The sequence below is a fragment of the Heteronotia binoei genome, chromosome 7, assembly GCF_032191835.1.
Source record: "Heteronotia binoei isolate CCM8104 ecotype False Entrance Well chromosome 7, APGP_CSIRO_Hbin_v1, whole genome shotgun sequence".
Classification (NCBI taxonomy): Eukaryota; Metazoa; Chordata; class Lepidosauria; order Squamata; family Gekkonidae; genus Heteronotia; species Heteronotia binoei.
In genome coordinates, this window is record NC_083229.1 from 2,404,914 (window position 1) to 2,421,464 (window position 16,551).

The following is a 16,551-nucleotide window of genomic DNA, read 5'->3' on the forward strand; positions in this document are numbered from 1 at the left end:
TGTCCCACCTCGGAAGGATGGAAGGCTGAGTCGGCCTCGAGCCAGCTACCTGAACCCAGCTTCTGCCGGGATTGAACTCGGGTCGTGTGCAGAGAGCTCGGACTGCAGCTTTACCGCTCTGCGCCACGGGGCTGCAACCCCCATGAGTCCACTACGTGTTCCCTAAACGGGTGGGACAAAACAGTGAAGACAGAATTCAAGGGGAAGGCTCAGGGAACAGGCCAAAGACGCCACCTGCCTTTAACGGGTCTTGTTCCAGGCACTGCAGGGGACGGGAGAACGGCTGTCTCTTCAGCCGGAACGGAAACAGTCAGCAGTTACTGTAGAAAGGGGATTTATTTCCTTCCGAAAGAAACAAAGCTCAAATAAATACAGGCCCCACGCAGCCATTGGCAGCCTCCTGCTCACTCCAGGAGGGGCTCTAGCTGCATTAGGGAAAATACACCCCCCCACCCTACCCCGCACACCACCCTTTTTGTTTTCCTCCTCTGTTTCAGCTGGCACAAGGTAAGCCCCGAGGGCGGGAAAGGAGAGGGGCTCTTTGGGACCCCAGGCCTGCTTGGATATTTACACCAAAGGAAGAGGGTCAGGCAGGGACCCCCGCTGAGGCCCAGCCTCAGCCTCAGGAATGCAGGAAGCGGTTGAAGGCATTGTAGGCCGATTCCAGGTCAAAGAGCATCTGCCGGACTTGGGAGTCGTCGAGTTCGTCCGAGGCAGACATCCCGCTCAGCGTCTGCAGCCTGAGGAGGGAACGGGAGGGAGAGCAAACGGTTGGGCTCAGACAGAACCTCCCACTGGCCCAATCTTGTCCAATCAGGAGCTGCACAGGGTCGTCCATGGGAGACCACCGAAGGAGTCCAGGGTCACTTGGCAGAGGCAGGCAGTGGCAAAACCAACTCTGTTCCATCTCTGTCCTGACCCGGATGGGCCAGGCTAGCCCGGTCTCGTCCTATCTTGGAAGCTAAGCAGGGCGGACCCTGGTTAGTCCTTGAACGGGAAACCACCCCCCACCCCCCAGGAAGTCCCAGGTCCCTGGGCAGAGGCAGGCCAGGGCAAAACCACCTCTGAAGGTCTCTGGATGGCCCAGGCTGCTGGCCTGACCTCGTCAGATCCAGAAAGCTCAAGGGAGAAACCCTGATTCGTGCTTGGCTAGGATAAGGCCAACCCTGGTTTGTACTTGGCTGGGAAATGCCAACTCTGGTTTGTGCTTGGCTGGGAAATGCCAACCGTGGTTTGTGCTTGGCTGGGAAATGCCAACCCTGGTTTGTACTTGGCCGGGAAATGCCAAACCTGGTTCGTACTTGGCTGGGAAATGCCAACCGTGGTTCGTGCTTGGCTGGGATAAGGCCAACCCTGGTTTGTGCGTGGCTGGGAAATGCCAACCCTGGTTTGTGTGTGGCTGGGAAATGCCAACCTCGATTCGTGCATGGCTGGGAAATGCCAACCGTGGTTCGTGCGTGGCTGGGAAATGCCAACCGTGGTTCGTGCGTGGCTGGGAAATGCCAAGGGAGTCCAGGGCTGCCACGCCAAGGCAGACAATGGCAGGCCCCCTGTGAAGGGCCTTGAAAATTCTATGGGGTCAACAGAAGTCAGTTGTGACTTTGAAGGGAGGTGGGGGGGGAGGCAGAACCCAAGGAAAGGTGGAAAGGGATATTTTGGTAGAGAACGTTAGTCAAGGCCCAGCATCTGGCTCCAAAAATGTCCCTAGCCCAGCTGCTGTGAAATGGGGGGAGAGAGTTTGAGCCAACCCCCATTTGAGTTCCTTCCCCCCCCACATCCTGGCAGCCGGGGCCACGCAGAACAAGGCCGGGGGGCAGAGGGGCGGCCGAAGAGGAAGCCTCACCACTGCTGGACTTTCTGCCGCCCCTCGAAGTCCTGGGGCAGGTGGCTCATGCGGTTCATGGTCTCCATCAGTTCCCGGAGGTCAGGCTGGATCTGAAGAGGCAGAAAAGCGGCCAGAGGGGCCTTTCTTTGGAGAGGCCACACCCTTTGGGGGAAGGCGGGCCAAAAGCCCCCTCCCCACCACCTTTGGAGAGGTAAGGCTGGCCTCCCAGCCCCTTTCCCCCCTCCGAGTCTGCTAGCAACCAGCCGTCCTCCTCCCCCAGCATATGTGGCCACGGCAGCGCCAGACATCATCCCTGCTGGGCAAAAAGCAGCGGAGGGGCAGCTTCCACCCAGCTTTGAGCTGGCCCCGGCCTCCCCCAGGGCAGGTGCCTCCTTCCTCTGCCCAGAAAACACCCCTGGAGCCCTTTAGGGCCAGGGTACCCCCACCAAACTGCTCCTCCCTCTTACCTCGTCCATGGCTCGGATTTCCAGGCGCAGTTTGTCCATCACTGTGATAAAGAGCTGGAGGGGAGAAGAGGCACCGGTCACGAGAACCAGTTTGGTGTAGTGCTTAAGTGTGCAGACTCTTATCTGGGAGAACCGGGTTTGATTCCCCACTCCTCCACTTGCACCTGCTAGCATGGCCTTGGGTCTGGCAGAGTTGTCCTTGAAAGGGCAGCTGCTGGGAGAGCCCTCTCAGCCACACCCATCTCACAGGGTGTCTGTTGGCGGGGGAGAAGATATAGGAGACTTAGGGTTTGTAGAATCTTTCAGGATCAAGTGCCGTGTTCTACTGGAGAAAGTTTTCCTTCCAAACTTTCTCCAGTAGAACACGGCACTTGATCCTGAAAGATTCTACAAACCCTAATGATGTTACCAGCCGTGAAAACCTGAAATCTTTGATATAGGAGACTGTGAGCGGCTCTGAGTCTGATTCAGAGAGAAGGGTGGGGTGTAAGTCTGCAGTCTTCTTCCCCACGCCTCCACTTGCAGCTGCTGGAATGGCCTTGGGTCAGCCATAGCTCTGGCAGAGGTTGTCCTTGAAAGGGCAGCTGCTGGGAGAGCCCTCTCAGCCCCACCCACCTCACAGGGTGTCTGTTGTAGGGGAGAAGATAAAGGAGATTGCGAGCCGCTCCGAGTCTCTGATTCAGAGAGAAGGGCGGGGTATAAATCTGCAATTCTTCACAGGGGGCCCTCAGAGACCCCCACTCACCGAGACGATGTCTGCGATGCAGCGGTTCAGGTTGCCTTTGTCGTCCTTGATGGTGATGGGTCGGTCCTCCTTGATCCTCTCCATGGCCAGCGGGCAGTCGAGCTGGAAGACACAGGCGAGGGACTGGACTGCAGGGCCCTCCTTCCCTCCCCCCCCACCGGAAGAAGCTCCCCTCCACCCGGGAGGACAGGCCGAGTCTCCCCCTCCCGACCTCTCACCCGAAACTTGCGGCAGAAGTCATCAATGGAGTTGATCTCCAGGCCTTGGACCTGCTTGAAGGCGGCCTTGTACTGGACCAGAAGGCGAGAGCAGGCCGCCGTGTACCTGAGGCGGGGAGGGCACCGCGTGAGAAAAGGGCAGGGCGACGGGGCTGCCCTCCTGCTGACGCGGGGCTGGTCTGGGGTTCCAGCTGATGCCCGCTTAAGCTGACCCTCCCGCAGACGTGTCAGGGAGTCATCAGCCCTGGCATGCCCAGAATGCCCCCGGGCAGAAGGTGGTGGAGGGCTGGGCTGCCCCCCTCAAGAAGTGCACTGGAACCCTCCACTGCAAGAGCCATCAGATCTCTCCAGGCCTATGCAGACTGGAACCCTCCCCTCGGAACACGGAGATTCCTTCAGCTCTCCCAGCTACCAGCCCCCGGAGTGCAGAGGACCCCTTTTTCATGTTCACAGGGAGGAGGAAAATGCCAGTATGGGGGGGGCATTCCCTGATCTGCCAGTACAGAGGAGGACGCACCCCCCAAGTTCCCTGAGCTGTTCCTCTAGCCCAGGGGCAAGGAATCTTTTTTCTGCCAAGGGCCGTATGGATATTTATAACATCACTCGCGGGCCATAAAAAATTATCAACTTAAAAAAGTGCTCCACCGAGGGAGAGCGATTCAGGCCAGCAAAATAAATGCAAACAATTGTTTTTCTATTTGAAGTCATGTGGGGAGAGCCTAACCTGGCACACACACACACACGGCCTGCCGCCCTAGGCAAATGCATAGGTCCAGGGCTTTTTTGTAGAAAAAGCCCAGCAGGAGCTCAGTAGCATATTAGACCACATCCCCTAATATTAGCATATTAGGCCTCACCCTCTGGGATCATCAAGTGCAAACTGAACTGTGGCAGTAACTTTCCCAGGCCCTGCAGCGGTTCTGGCCAGCCAGCCAGGCCCCAGGGAGGCTGCCACACAGTACATCTGGGCCCTGTGATCCCTGCCTGGCCCTGGGGAGGCTGCTGCACGGTGCGGCTGGGCCCCACGATCCTCGCTGGCCAGCCAGGCCCCAGGGAGGCTGCCACATGGCTCAGTTCGGCCCAGCATTCCCCGAGGGCCACACCAGGTGACCTCGAGGTCGGGATGGAGGTTCCCACCCCTGATCTAGCCCTCCTGCCACCCTCCCACCTTTCCCTGGGTATCTTTAGAAAGCAGGACCCAGAGAGGCGCATGCCCGAGGGCCCCGGCAGCAACTCACTCGTTGGGGGTGACGCAGTCCTTGATGTAGGCCTTCTCCAGAGCCTGCATGGTCTTCACCACTGCGAACAGCTCGGCCATGTTGTCGTACCTGAAAGCAGACCGAGCCAAGCCCCAGATGAAGCCCTGCGGGACCCTTTCTAGCCCCCGAGATGCAGTGAGGAGTGGTGGAGGAGGAAAGCGGTGTGGTTTGCAAGACCAGAGCCCTTCCGGGGTGGTTTGCGACTGCCTGCCTCTGCACTTCCTTGTTGGTCTCCCACCCAAGTACTTGATTAGGGGCAACCCTTTTTAGCATCCGAGATCTGGTCAGACCAGGCTAGCCTGGGTCAAGCAGGTGAGAGCAAATAGAGGGGAACGCTGGAGAAGATCTCAGAACCTACAAAGGGGCATGGCTCTCACCTTACTCACTGTAGCCGTCACTGCTACTCCCCCTTCTGGCCTGAGCCAGAAACCACAGTTGTTTCAAAAATATGATATTGGATTTATATCCCGCCCTATACTCTGAATCTCAGAGTCTCAGTGTGGTTACCATCTCCTTTACCTTCCCTCCACCCCCACCCCAACAACGGACACCCTATGAGGTGGGCTGAGAGAGCTCTGACAGCAGTTGCCCTTTCAAGGACAACTCCTACAAGCTCTGGCTGACCCAAGGCCATTCCAGCAGGTGCAAGTGGAGGAGTGGGGAATCAAACCCGGTTCTCCCAGATAAGAGAGCTCTGGCTGACCCCAGGCCATTCCAGCAGCTGCAAGTGGAGGAGTGGGGAATCAAACCTGGTTCTCCCAGATAAGAGAGCTCTGGCTGACCCAAGGCCATTCCAGCAGGTGCAAGTGGAGGAGTGGGGAATCAAACCCGGTTCTCCCAGATGAGAGAGCTATGACTGACCCCAGGCCATTCCAGCAGGTGCAAGTGGAGGAGTGGGAAATCAAACCCGGTTCTCCCAGATAAGAGAGCTCTGGCTGACCCCAGGCCATTCCAGCAGGTGCAAGTGGAGGAGTGGGAAATCAAACCCGGTTCTCCCAGATGAGAGAGCTATGACTGACCCAAGGCCATTCCAGCAGGTGCAAGTGGAGGAGTGGGGAATCAAACCAGGTTCTCCCAGATAAGAGAGCTCTGGCTGACCCAAGGCCATTCCAGCAGCTGCAAGTGGAGGAGTGGGGAATCAAACCTGGTTCTCCCAGATAAGAGAGCTCTGGCTGACCCAAGGCCATTCCAGCAGCTGCAAGTGGAGGAGTGGGGAATCAAACCCGGTTCTCCCAGATGAGAGAGCTATGACTGACCCAAGGCCATTCCAGCAGGTGCAAGTGGAGGAGTGGGGAATCAAACCAGGTTCTCCCAGATAAGAGTCCGCACACTTCACCACTACACCAGACTGGCTCTTTATGGGGGGCAGGGAGCACGAAGATGTGGGGTGCACAGAGCTCTTGGTCTCCATCGAAGGCTCCCAAGATGAAAACTGTGAGGGATGTTCCCCGAAGGTTATTCCCTAGTCCTTGGATATCTTTTGCAAACTAGATTGAGGCTCACTGTGAGTTTGAGTCAGGTCTGAGTTAACAAAAGGTGCGTGCACCTAAAAGCTTATTCCAAGAATAAAACCTTGTTGGTCTTAAAGGTGCGGCTGGACTCAAACTTGTCTTTTGTAAACTATGTCTCTCCTGTGGAATAAAGAGAGGCGCCAAACCAGCAATACTTTCTGAGCCCTGGACCATAATTGTTGGCCAACTGCGACCATCCCAAAGCACATGCAATTCCTGGGTGAGCTACTTACTTCTCTCGCTCCCGGGCATTCTTGTACAGCTTCACTTCCTGCAAGGGGGGGGGGGGGGAATGTTAAACTGCAGCCCCAAACCCTTTGAAACACAAAAGATGCCCGGGTGCCTGAAAGCCTGAGGCACCCAGATGCTCTTCTGAGTCCCTGCAGAAATGGGGCATCCTTGTGACCTGGAAAAATTCCCTGCACAGCTCCTGGGCAAACCCCTCTCTTCTACTGGGGTTGGAATCGTGAGCCATGCTGAAGCGGAAAGCTACTTGCCTCGTACAGTTCCGGCCTGTTTGCTGGGGCTGAAAACAAAGAAAGAAGCCTGAGTCACCTCCAAAGAGCCACCATGACCACGAGAGAGGCCCCTCCCACCTGCAGCATAGCTGGGATAAGCACCGCCTTCCCGCATCACAAACGGCTGCAGCCTCCCTCCCGTCAGAGCAAGAAACCTCAAGGGTTACCCTGAAGGAGAACTCAGGAAAGGGGGTGAAGCTCCCTGCAGGTGGGCTTTCGGACCCTCCCCTGAGCTAGAAGGAGCTATGCAGCAACCGCTGTTCAAAAAAACCCTCCACTGCCAAAATAGCTGATGGCAGAACTAAGTCATCGCAAATACTTTTCACCCCATTCGTCGTCTGCACAGAGTCAGCACCAGAGGACTTACCTCCCATCCCCGGGTTGGCAGGGATGCCGTGGAACATGCTGCTAGCTTTCGGCTGCTAGGATCCAGACAAGCCTCTATGCAGGGACCTGCCACACACAAGAAGGAGGAAAAAGATGATATTGGATTTATACCCTGCCGTATAACCTGAATCTCGGAGCCTCAGAGCGGCTCACAATCTCCTTTCCCTTCCTCCCCACAACAGACACCCTGTGAGGTGGGTGAGGCTGAGAGGGCTCTCCCAGAAGCTGCCCTTTCAAGGACAGAGTCCCAGAGTGGCTCACAATCTCTTTTCCCTTCTTCCCCCACAACAGACACCCTGTGAGGTGGGTGGGATTGAGAGAGCTCTCCCAGAAGCTGCCCTTTCAAGGACAGAGTCTCAAAGCAGCTCACAATCTCCTCTTCCTTCCTCCCCCACAACAGACACCCTGTGAGGTAGGTGGGGCTGAAAGAGCTCTCCCAGAAGCTGCCCTTTCAAGGACAGAGTCCCAGAGTGGCTCACAATCTTCTTTCCCCACAACAGACACCCTGTGAGGTGAGTGGGGCTGAGACAGCTCTCCCAGAAGCTGCCCTTTCAAGGACAGAGTCCCAGAGCGGCTCACAATCTCCTTTCCCTTCTTCCCCCACAACAGACACCCTGTGAGGTGGGTAGGGCTGAGAGAGCTCTCCCAGAAGCTGCCCTTTCAAGGACAGAGTCTCAAAGCAGCTCACAATCTCCTTTCCCTTCCTCCCCCACAGCAGATACCCTGTGAGGTGAGTGGGGCTGAGAGAGCTCTCCCAGAAGCTGCCCTTTCAAGGACAGAGTCCCAGAGCAGCTCACAATCGCCTTTCCCTTCCTCCCCTACAACAGACACCCTGTGAGGTAGGTGGGGCTGAAAGAGCTCTCCCAGAAGCTGCCCTTTCAAGGACAGAGTCCCAGAGCGGCTCACAATCTCCTTTCCCTTCCTCCCCCACAGCAGATACCCTGTGAGTTGAGTGGGGCTGAGAGAGCTCTCCCAGAAGCTCCCCTTTCAAGGAGAACCCTGTGAGAGCTCTGGTGGACCCAAGGCCATTCCAGCAGCTGCAAGTGGAGGAGGAGTGGGGAATCAGACCTGGTTCCCCCAGATAAGAGTCTGCAGAAGCAGTGGCTGCAAAAGCAGCCCAGGGCCGCAGTGGAGTGACCTGTGCCTTCAGCTGGGCTCTTTTTGCCCACCCGCAGCCTTGCTGGAGAGACCCCAGCTTGTGGCAACAGGGCTCCTCTGTGCGCAGTGACGCTGCACGGCCCCAGCACAAGCGGAGGTGAATGGAGCGCTGGGCAAAACCAGGATGGCTGGTGGGCAGAAGAGTTGGGAAGGAGAAAGGCCCTCGGTCTCGATGGACAAGAACGGGGTCAGAGGAGGACAAGGAAGCTGGAGAGGAGCCGACGGAAAGGAAGCCCTGCAAGGAAGAGGCCGGAGGCTGTCCTGGATCTCCACCAACTATCAGATCCAAAAGCAGCTCCTGTTGTCTTGGAGAAAGGCAAGGCCTAGAGGGCAGGGCACGAACGGTTGCCAACCTCCAGGTGGACAGTCAAAACAATGGGCTGGAGTGTGGAGAATACAAATTAAAACACACACTTCTCCAGGCACAACAACAGAATAATAGATAGATCCAGGTGGGCGGCTGTGTTGGTCTAGCACACAAAAACTCTCTCCCCCTCCTTCCCTTCCCTTCCTTCCTTTTTTTCGTCAGTCTTTCTTTTTCTCTGTCTATTTGCTTTATTTCCCACCCCTCCACTCTTTCTTTCCGTCTTTCTTTCTTTCTGTCTTTCCTTCTCAGTCTTTCCCCCCATATTTGCTGTATTTCCCACCCCCCTCTTTTTCTGTTTCTGTCAGTCAATATTTTCTCTTTCTTTCTTTCTTTCTTTCTTTCTTTCTTTCTTTCTTTCTTTCTTTCTTTCTTTCTCTCTCTCTCTCTCTTTCTCTCTTTCTATCAGTCTTTTCCTGTCTTCCTTCCTTTTTCTCTCTTTCTGTCAGTCAGTCTTTTCCCCTGTTTTCCTTCTCTCTCTCTGTCTTTTTCCTGTCTCCTTCCTTCTTTCCTTCCTTGCCATTGGCATGTCTGGGAATTGGCTAGTTGCTAGGTAACCAAGGGCAAAGAGCTGGAGGAGACATGAACCATGAACTGATAGTGAGCACCTGTGGTGATGAGAGCTTAGCAAAAACCCCGCTTTGGCTTGAATTATAACGGTCAGGGCAAAGGTTTATAAATTGGAGGAACTGACAGAGAGGCCAGTTCCGACAACGCGTGTGTATGCCCACGAAGCTGGAATAAAGATCTTGAACTTCAACTGTCTTTTCCTTGACTCTGGGTCTGACAGCTGAGAGCATTTTATATTTTCAGCTTTCTGATCCTTGTGCTTTTTCTTTGCTTTATTTTTAAAACTGCATTGCAAAATCCCACTATTCTCCTACCTTTTCTAAACAAAACACTCCAAGAGTTTTAAGCGTGTTTGTATATCATTTTCTGTCTCCCAGCTCCACCCCCAAATTTTAGTGGGCCACGAAGGAGAATTGTAAAAATAACCGGGCCATGGGGGGGGGGGTGGAGTTTGGGAAACCCTGCTCTAAGCTGCAGAATCTTGTGAGCAAAAAATTCTACTTTGCGAGCTCCTGGCATTAAAGTTGTGAGCTGCTGCATACATTAGTGGGCTCTGGGGTCATCCTTCCTGAGCTAAGAGAAAAATGTGTGAGTTGGAGGCTAAAAATCTGTGAACTGGCCCACGCTGACTCAGCTTGGAACACTGCTGCTAAGATCCGTCCCCTCCCCCAAAATCTCCAGGTCCTCCTTCCTAACCCAGAGAGCCGTCGCCCAGTGAGCCTCCGTGGTGGGCCGGGGATGCCAACGGGGCAGAGGGGCGGCCTGGCAGGGCTGCTGTGACTAGGGTTGCCAAATCCAATTCAAGCAATATCTGGGGACTTTGGGGGTGGAGCCAGGGGACTTTGGGGGTGGAGCCAGGAGCAAGGTTGTGACAAGCATAACTGAACTCCAAAGGGAGTTCTGGCCACAGTTAAAGGGACCGCACACCTTTCAAATGCCTTCCCCTCCTTTGGAAATAATGAATGGAGTTGCCAGGTTCAATTCGACAAATAGCTCGGGACTTTGGGGGTGGAGCCAGGAGACTCTGGGGGTGGAGCCAGGAGGTGGCAAGCATCCAAAGGGAGTTCTGGCCATCACAATTAAAGGGACCGCGCCCTTTTCAAATGCCTTCCCTCCATTGGAAATAACGAAGGACGGGGGCACCTTCTTTGGGGGCTCGTAGAACTGGACCCCTTGGTCCAATCTTTCTGAAACCTGGGGGGCATTTTAGGGAGAGGCACTGAATGCTGTGCTGCAAATTTGGCCTCAGAAAACAGCCCCCCCCCCAGATAACCGTGGATCAATTCGCCATTATATTCAATGGAAATAAGTCTCCGTCGGGAACAGCAGAGTTCCCAGCAGCCATTTCCCTCCAAACCGGGGGATTGGCAACCCCAGCTGTGAGGGCGGCAGTGCAGAAGTCGCGCAAGGCCCTCCCCTCCCCTCACCTCCTCTCCTCCGGCCGCCGCAGGCCTCTGCCCACCTTCCGTCCTTCCTTCCGGGAAAATGGCGGCGGGGCTCTCGGCGATCGCTTGGTGACGCCTAGAGGCTGGACTCGGCGCTCGATTGCGCGTCCCGGAGGCCCCGCCCAGCGAGGCTGGCGCCGCGCGCTCCCGCCGCCAGGTGGCGCAGCGTGGGGTGGGGATTCCCTGCCTGGCGCGTCATCGCCCGCCGCGGCCAATCCGTGGCTGCGGGAAATCCCCTGGGCGGGGCGGCGTCTCGCGCCCCAGCCAGCCTCGGTCTTCAAGTCCACTTCCCACGTGCGGGAGAAGGAGGAAGCGGAGCCTGCAGGCGCCGGCGGAGGGAGAGTTCTGCTGCACCCTGCTTGCCACCCGTTATCTCTGGCCGCCAGCTGTGGACTGAGAAAGACCTCAGGATTTAGGGGGAGGTATTCCTGAGTTTCCTGCATTGTGCAGGGGGTTGGGCTAGATGACCTTGGAGGTCCCGTTCAACTTTGTGATTCTATGATTTAGAACCTGAGGAAGATGATGATGATGAAGACATTGGATTTATATCCCGCCCTCCACTCCGAAGAGTCTCAGAGCGGCTCACAATCTCCTTTACCTCCCCCCTCCCCCCCACAACAGGCACCCTGTGAGGTAGATGAAGATATTGGATTTATATTCCACCCTCCACTCCGAAGAGTCTCAGAGCGGCTCACAATCTCCTTTATCTCCCCCCCCCCCCAACAAACACCCTGTGAGGGGGGTGGGGCTGAGAGGGCTCTCACAGCAGCTGCCCTTTCAAGGACAACTCCCACAAGAGCTATGGCTGACCCAAGGCCATTCCAGCATCTGCAAGAGGAGTGGGGAATCAAACCCGGTTCTCCCAGAAAAGAGAGCTATGGCTGACCCAAGGCCATTCCAGCAGGTGCAAGTGGAGGAGTGGGGAATCAAACCCGGTTCTCCCAGATAAGGGAGCTATGGCTGACCCAAGACCATTCCAGCAGGTGCAAGTGGAGGAGTGGGGAATCAAACCCAGTTCTCCCAGATAGGAGAGCTCTGGCTGACCTAAGGCTATTCCAGCAGATGCAAGTGGAGGAGTGGGGAATCAAACCCAGTTCTCCCAGATAAGAGAGCTCTGGCTGACCCAAGGCCATTCCAGCAGGTGCAAGTGGAGGAGTGGGGAATCAAACCCAGTTCTCCCTGAAGCTCTTGAGTTTCGTTGGGTGGAGATGAGTTGTAATCCCAGTAGATTGACAGTTTCCACGTGGGCCCTCTTCCACCCCTGTAGAATCCACTCCTTTCCAAACCCAGAAACACTTTATAAGTATTTCAGGCATTTAACAGTTTATGCAACACTCCCTACCTGTCATGGGACTCTAGCAAGTTGCTCATTAACTGGCAAGTCAGAATTACAAATAGCTGTTCTAAAATATACAAAAACCGTTCACAATTTTAATTTTCAGCACCAGCTTCAGGTTCCTTGTGGTGGCTGATTCACCCCCACAATATTACTGAGCCATATTTTGCTTGATTTCCTGGGCCGGAACAAATGAGACAGGAGGGGCAGCCCTGTTGGTCTGAAGCGGCAGAACCAAAGTTTGAATCTGGTTGAAGACCGACAAAAGTTTTATTCATGGTATAAACTTTCATTTGCAAGCACGCTTTGGCAGTCTTAAAAGATTCTGCAGTCTTTAACTGCTGTAATATCTGCAGTCTTCGCAGACACGCTGTGTGTGTGCAACTTTAAAAATCCCCTCATCAGGAGTATCGCAACTGCGGAAGGAATGAGCTGACTGTGCACCTAACGCAGCAGAACTCCATCGTGAGCCAATGCTGAAGCAAGCTAGTTCTCTGGAAGCCTCAAGAATGAAGATTCAGCTTTCAGAATGTCCCGCATTGGCTAGTGATCTGTCTAGATACCAGGGTGTAACAAAGAAAGTGGCAACACAGTATATTACAGACCAAAATCAACACCACTGTGTCTATAGCCGCAGAGGTCCAGCAGTGGCTATTAGCCACAGTGTGTATATATAAATTATTGGCCACTGTGTGATACAGTGTTGGACTGGATGGGCCGTTGGCCTGATCCAACATGGCTTCTCTTTATGTTCTTATGTGACACAGAGTGTTGGACTGGATGGCCCACTGGCCTGATCCAACAGGGCTTCTCTTTATGTTCTTATGTGTGGCACAGAGTGTTGGACTGGATGGGCCGTTGGCCTGATCCAACATGGCTTCTTTTATGTTCTTATGTGTGACACAGTGTTGGACTGGAGGGGCCATTGGCCTGATCCAACATGGCTTCTCTTATGTTCTTATGACTTGTATTTGCTTCAACAATGTTGATTTTGGTCTGGATACCAGTGCAGCAGTTCCAAGAACACCAGGCAAGGCTAAAGTCTCTAGAGACCTTCACAGCTTTGTGTAGTTTCCCCCCTTGTGTGTCTTTCCAGATTTCACTCCCTCTTCGGTCACTTACTGTACTTTGTGAAGACTGAGGGAAGGATTGCGTGTCCCCACAATGGAGGTTATCCAGAAGCCCACTTAATAAACCTCAGAAGGGAAAAAGGACATACACTGTTTGGTTTATTTTATTGCTTACACGTGGATTGCACAGTGTTTTTACATGTAGTCAAATGGCTCATTACAGAGAGTGCAGAATATAGATATCTAAGCATCAGTAAAATAGACATCTTAAGTCGTTTTCTGACTTTCCTCCACGTTAGGCTTTAAAATACAGCTGCTTTCGAAAAGTTATACATTCTTTCAAACCGATCGGCCCAACTGCAGTTGAAATGCCCAACGACCGGGCTGGAATACAAACAAGGACCAGCGAGGGACAAAACATTCAAAACGGCATCACGACTGCCGGCACAGGCAACAGGCCAACCGTATGCCCCTTGACTCCAACACACGTCCACACAAGCACACTGTCACAGTCTCATTCCAGACACCCATTTTGAAGTCGGCAACATGGTTGTCTTCACCGCCAAGCCTGCTTCTGCTTACCCCTTTCCCATGACCACACGATGCACAACGGAGTCTTTTGAACCCTGCGTGGCAGCCCTATGGTGTTTCCAGCTGGCCCAGCCCCCCCCTCCCCCGTATAGCACCCCCTACCCAATTTATACAATGACTAAGAGGAATGTCACTACTGGTAACAACACAGGAGGCTCCAAAGCGAACGGGAGGTTGATGGGAAGCATCTCTTGCATGCACAGCTGAGCGAGGGAGACGACTGGGTGTTTGCAACAACGGCACTGTCCACGGGTAGCACAAGGGCAAAGCAAAGTGCTTTCTGGTTTTGTTTTGTTTTTTTGCTTCAGGTCTTTGTACAAAAGCAGTCAGACTTCAAAAGAACAAAAAAGCAACGTGGGACGGCTGCCTTGGTATGTACAGCAAGCTCAGGTTCACTTTGGTCTTTTAAAGAAAAAGCCACTTGGGATGACAGATCGGTCAGCTGCGAAGACATCTTACCTGCCCCAAACCAAAAAGCAGAAGCCCGAAAGGGTGCAGGAGGGAGGGGGGGAGAGGCGCTGCCTCCAATCTGAGCAGGGTGGGATTGCGGAGCAGCAGCAATCACAGGGAAGGACACGGTGCGAAAGAGGCTGTTTCGTCATCCACTGGGAGCCGCTGTGATTGCGCTGTCAAACTGAAAAGAAGGCTGGGTTACCGGCCTGAGCGTGGAAAGCACTCCACCAGAGAGCAGCAGAGGGTGGCTTGTTTCACAGAGGACAAAACTCAAGGGCCTTGGCAGAAGGCCGAGGCCTCTCTCGGGCCCGTCTTTCTTTTCCAAACACAGCCACTTTCAAGAGTTTCGTATAGCGATAAGGTCAGCCCATCTCTCTCCCTTGCCCATTCCAACCCCTTTAGCGGTCAAACTCTGACTTGGAGAGAGGACAGAAATACATTTGCAAAACTGAACAAGCGCCCAGAAAGCAAGCGGATCCTCCCTGTCCCGCCAGTGAAGATGCTGGGGAGGCTCCGGAGCGGTGTGAGAAGAGGCCCATGCATTCACGGGGGTTTTCCTGCCTCTTCCTACTCCACCCTGAAGAAAGGCAGCCAGCAGGGCAGGGAGGGGGGACTTCGGGGAAAGGAGGGTTCCCTCTGCAGAAGGGAAAACTAAGGGCAGTCTGGACTCTACAGCTTTAGCCCGCCGGCTGTTGCCATGTTTCTCCAACTTCCCTGACAAAATGTCATCCTTGGGTGAGAGGCAAACCAACACGGCCAAGAACTGGAGTCTTGCACGACCGTAAACGAAACAGAAGGCTGCTTTTTTTCTTTCTGCAGGTAATTCCTTGAAAAAGATCTGCTGTGGAGGGGCGGGGTCCATTTTGCCACAGAGGAAAAATGCGGCAACGAAATTAAAGCAGATGGAAGCAAATGCATTTTTTTTAAAAAATGCAACCCCTTGTCAGGAGGGGGAGGGAGAGAGGAAGCACAAGCGATAGAAATTATATGCCACTGTACTACAGAGGACTCTTGTTGTAGAATAACCGGCTTCTCTCGTCCACTCGCACGGAGGATTAATACAAAACTATTTTCAGTTTCAAAACGCAATTCTCTCTCGCTATACTAAATATATATCTATGGATTTCCATCTCCTAAAAGCGCAGCAAAAATACAATTTCTCTTCCAAAAAGCATGGGGGGGAGGGGGGCGGGGTGAACCAGATGCTTCCAGACATTCAAAAAGATTGCCAAGTTTGGTGCTTCACGACAGGCATTTCTTAGCCAAAGCAGGAGATGCAAGGAGCGTCTAAAGAGCAAGTTCAGGCCAAACTCTTGGCTCCTTGCTTTGACTTTTAGTATCTTGGGGTCAGTGGTAGCCAGATTCGCACCCAGCACAGCTTAAGGCCGCAAACCAGTGGAGGGGAAAGCCAGCCAGCTAACCATTGGCTCCCTAACACTGCAGCATTTCAGCGGAGCAAACCCCCTGGGGGCCCTGGCTTCTGATCTAAAAACTCTCCTACCTCTAAAAGAAAGCATTTTGGCAAAACAGGGAGAAAAGAAAAGTAGTTGCCAAATCAACGGATGATAAATCTCAAGAGTCGGGCCGGAAACCTCTACCGTTCGGGCACGATCCCAGCCCTGCTGCGCTACATCCAAGGCTATTCCCAACAGCTCTATTCAAATTTAAGCAAAGGGACTGTGAGAGAGACCGACGCCCCTTTCGGGCTTTGCACAGTAATGCCAAAGGAGGCCCGGAAGAGGCGAGAAAACGCTTAATACACACAAAGATCCGGAAACTTCATCTCATAGACGGGAACAGATTGGTAGTGGGTGTGTCCGGCGGTGATAGTGAGCGTCCCGGAGGGGCTGGGAGGGGGGCTGCAAGAGAAGAACCAAAGCAAGTTAAGATTCCACAACACATTTCTAAGTAGCTAAGAGAAGCCGTGTTGGATCAGGCCGAGGGCCCATCCAGTCCAACACTCTGCGTTACTCAGCGGCCAAAAAACCCCAGGTGCCATCAGGAGATCCATCAGTGGGGCCAGGATACTAGAACCCCACCCACTGTGCCCCCCGCCCCAAGCACCAAGAATACAGAGCATCACTGCCCCAGACATAAGAACCTAAGAGAAGACATGTTGGATCAGGCCAAAGACCCCTCCAGTCCAACACTCTGTGTCACACAAGAGAAGCCATGTTGGATCAGGCCAGTTGCCCCTCCAGTCCAACACTTTGTGTCACACAGAAGAACCTAAGAGAAGCCGTGTTGGATCAGGCCAAAGGATCCTCCAGTCCAACACTATGTGTCACGCATAAGAACCTAAGAGAAGCCGTGTTGGATCAGGCCAGTGGCCCATCCAGTCCAGCACTCTGTGTCACACAGAAGAACATAAGAGAAGCCCTGTTGGATCAGGCCAGTGGCCCCTCCAGTTCAACACTCTGTGTTACACATAAGTACCTAAGAGAAGCCACGTTAAATCAGGCCAAGGGCCCCTCCAGTCCAACACTCTGTGTCACACAGAAGAACCTAAGAGAAGCCATGTTGGTTCAGGCCAGTGGCCCATCCAGTCCAACACTCTGTGTCACATATAAGAACCTAAGAGAAGCCGTGTTGGATCAGGCCAAGGGCCCATCCAGTCCAACACTCTGTGTCACA

The 16,551-nt window shown here is 53.9% G+C and overlaps 2 protein-coding genes across 2 annotated transcripts in view; both read right to left on the reverse strand.

The window, feature by feature from the left end:
- Nucleotides 1-317: 317 nt before the first annotated feature.
- Nucleotides 318-10,538, reverse strand: VPS28 (VPS28 subunit of ESCRT-I). The gene is made up of 10 exons (XM_060242910.1): nt 10,450-10,538; nt 6,911-6,996; nt 6,523-6,551; nt 6,259-6,296; nt 4,494-4,583; nt 3,256-3,361; nt 3,038-3,139; nt 2,293-2,346; nt 1,844-1,935; nt 318-740 (listed from the first exon to the last, which is right to left on the reverse strand). The coding sequence occupies exons 2-10, from the start codon at nt 6,945-6,947 to the stop codon at nt 623-625; spliced, it is 666 nt and encodes a 221-aa protein (XP_060098893.1). The 5' UTR covers nt 6,948-6,996; nt 10,450-10,538; the 3' UTR covers nt 318-622.
- A 2,481-nt stretch (nt 10,539-13,019) lies between these two features.
- The window catches only part of LOC132574901 (protein EFR3 homolog A), a 70,707-nt gene continuing 67,175 nt past the window's right edge, over nt 13,020-16,551 (reverse strand). Inside the window, exon 23 of the mRNA XM_060243151.1 lies at nt 13,020-15,776. Coding sequence (XP_060099134.1) covers nt 15,671-15,776 — 106 coding nt within the window. The 3' untranslated portion in view covers nt 13,020-15,670. The remainder of the gene's footprint in view (nt 15,777-16,551) is intronic.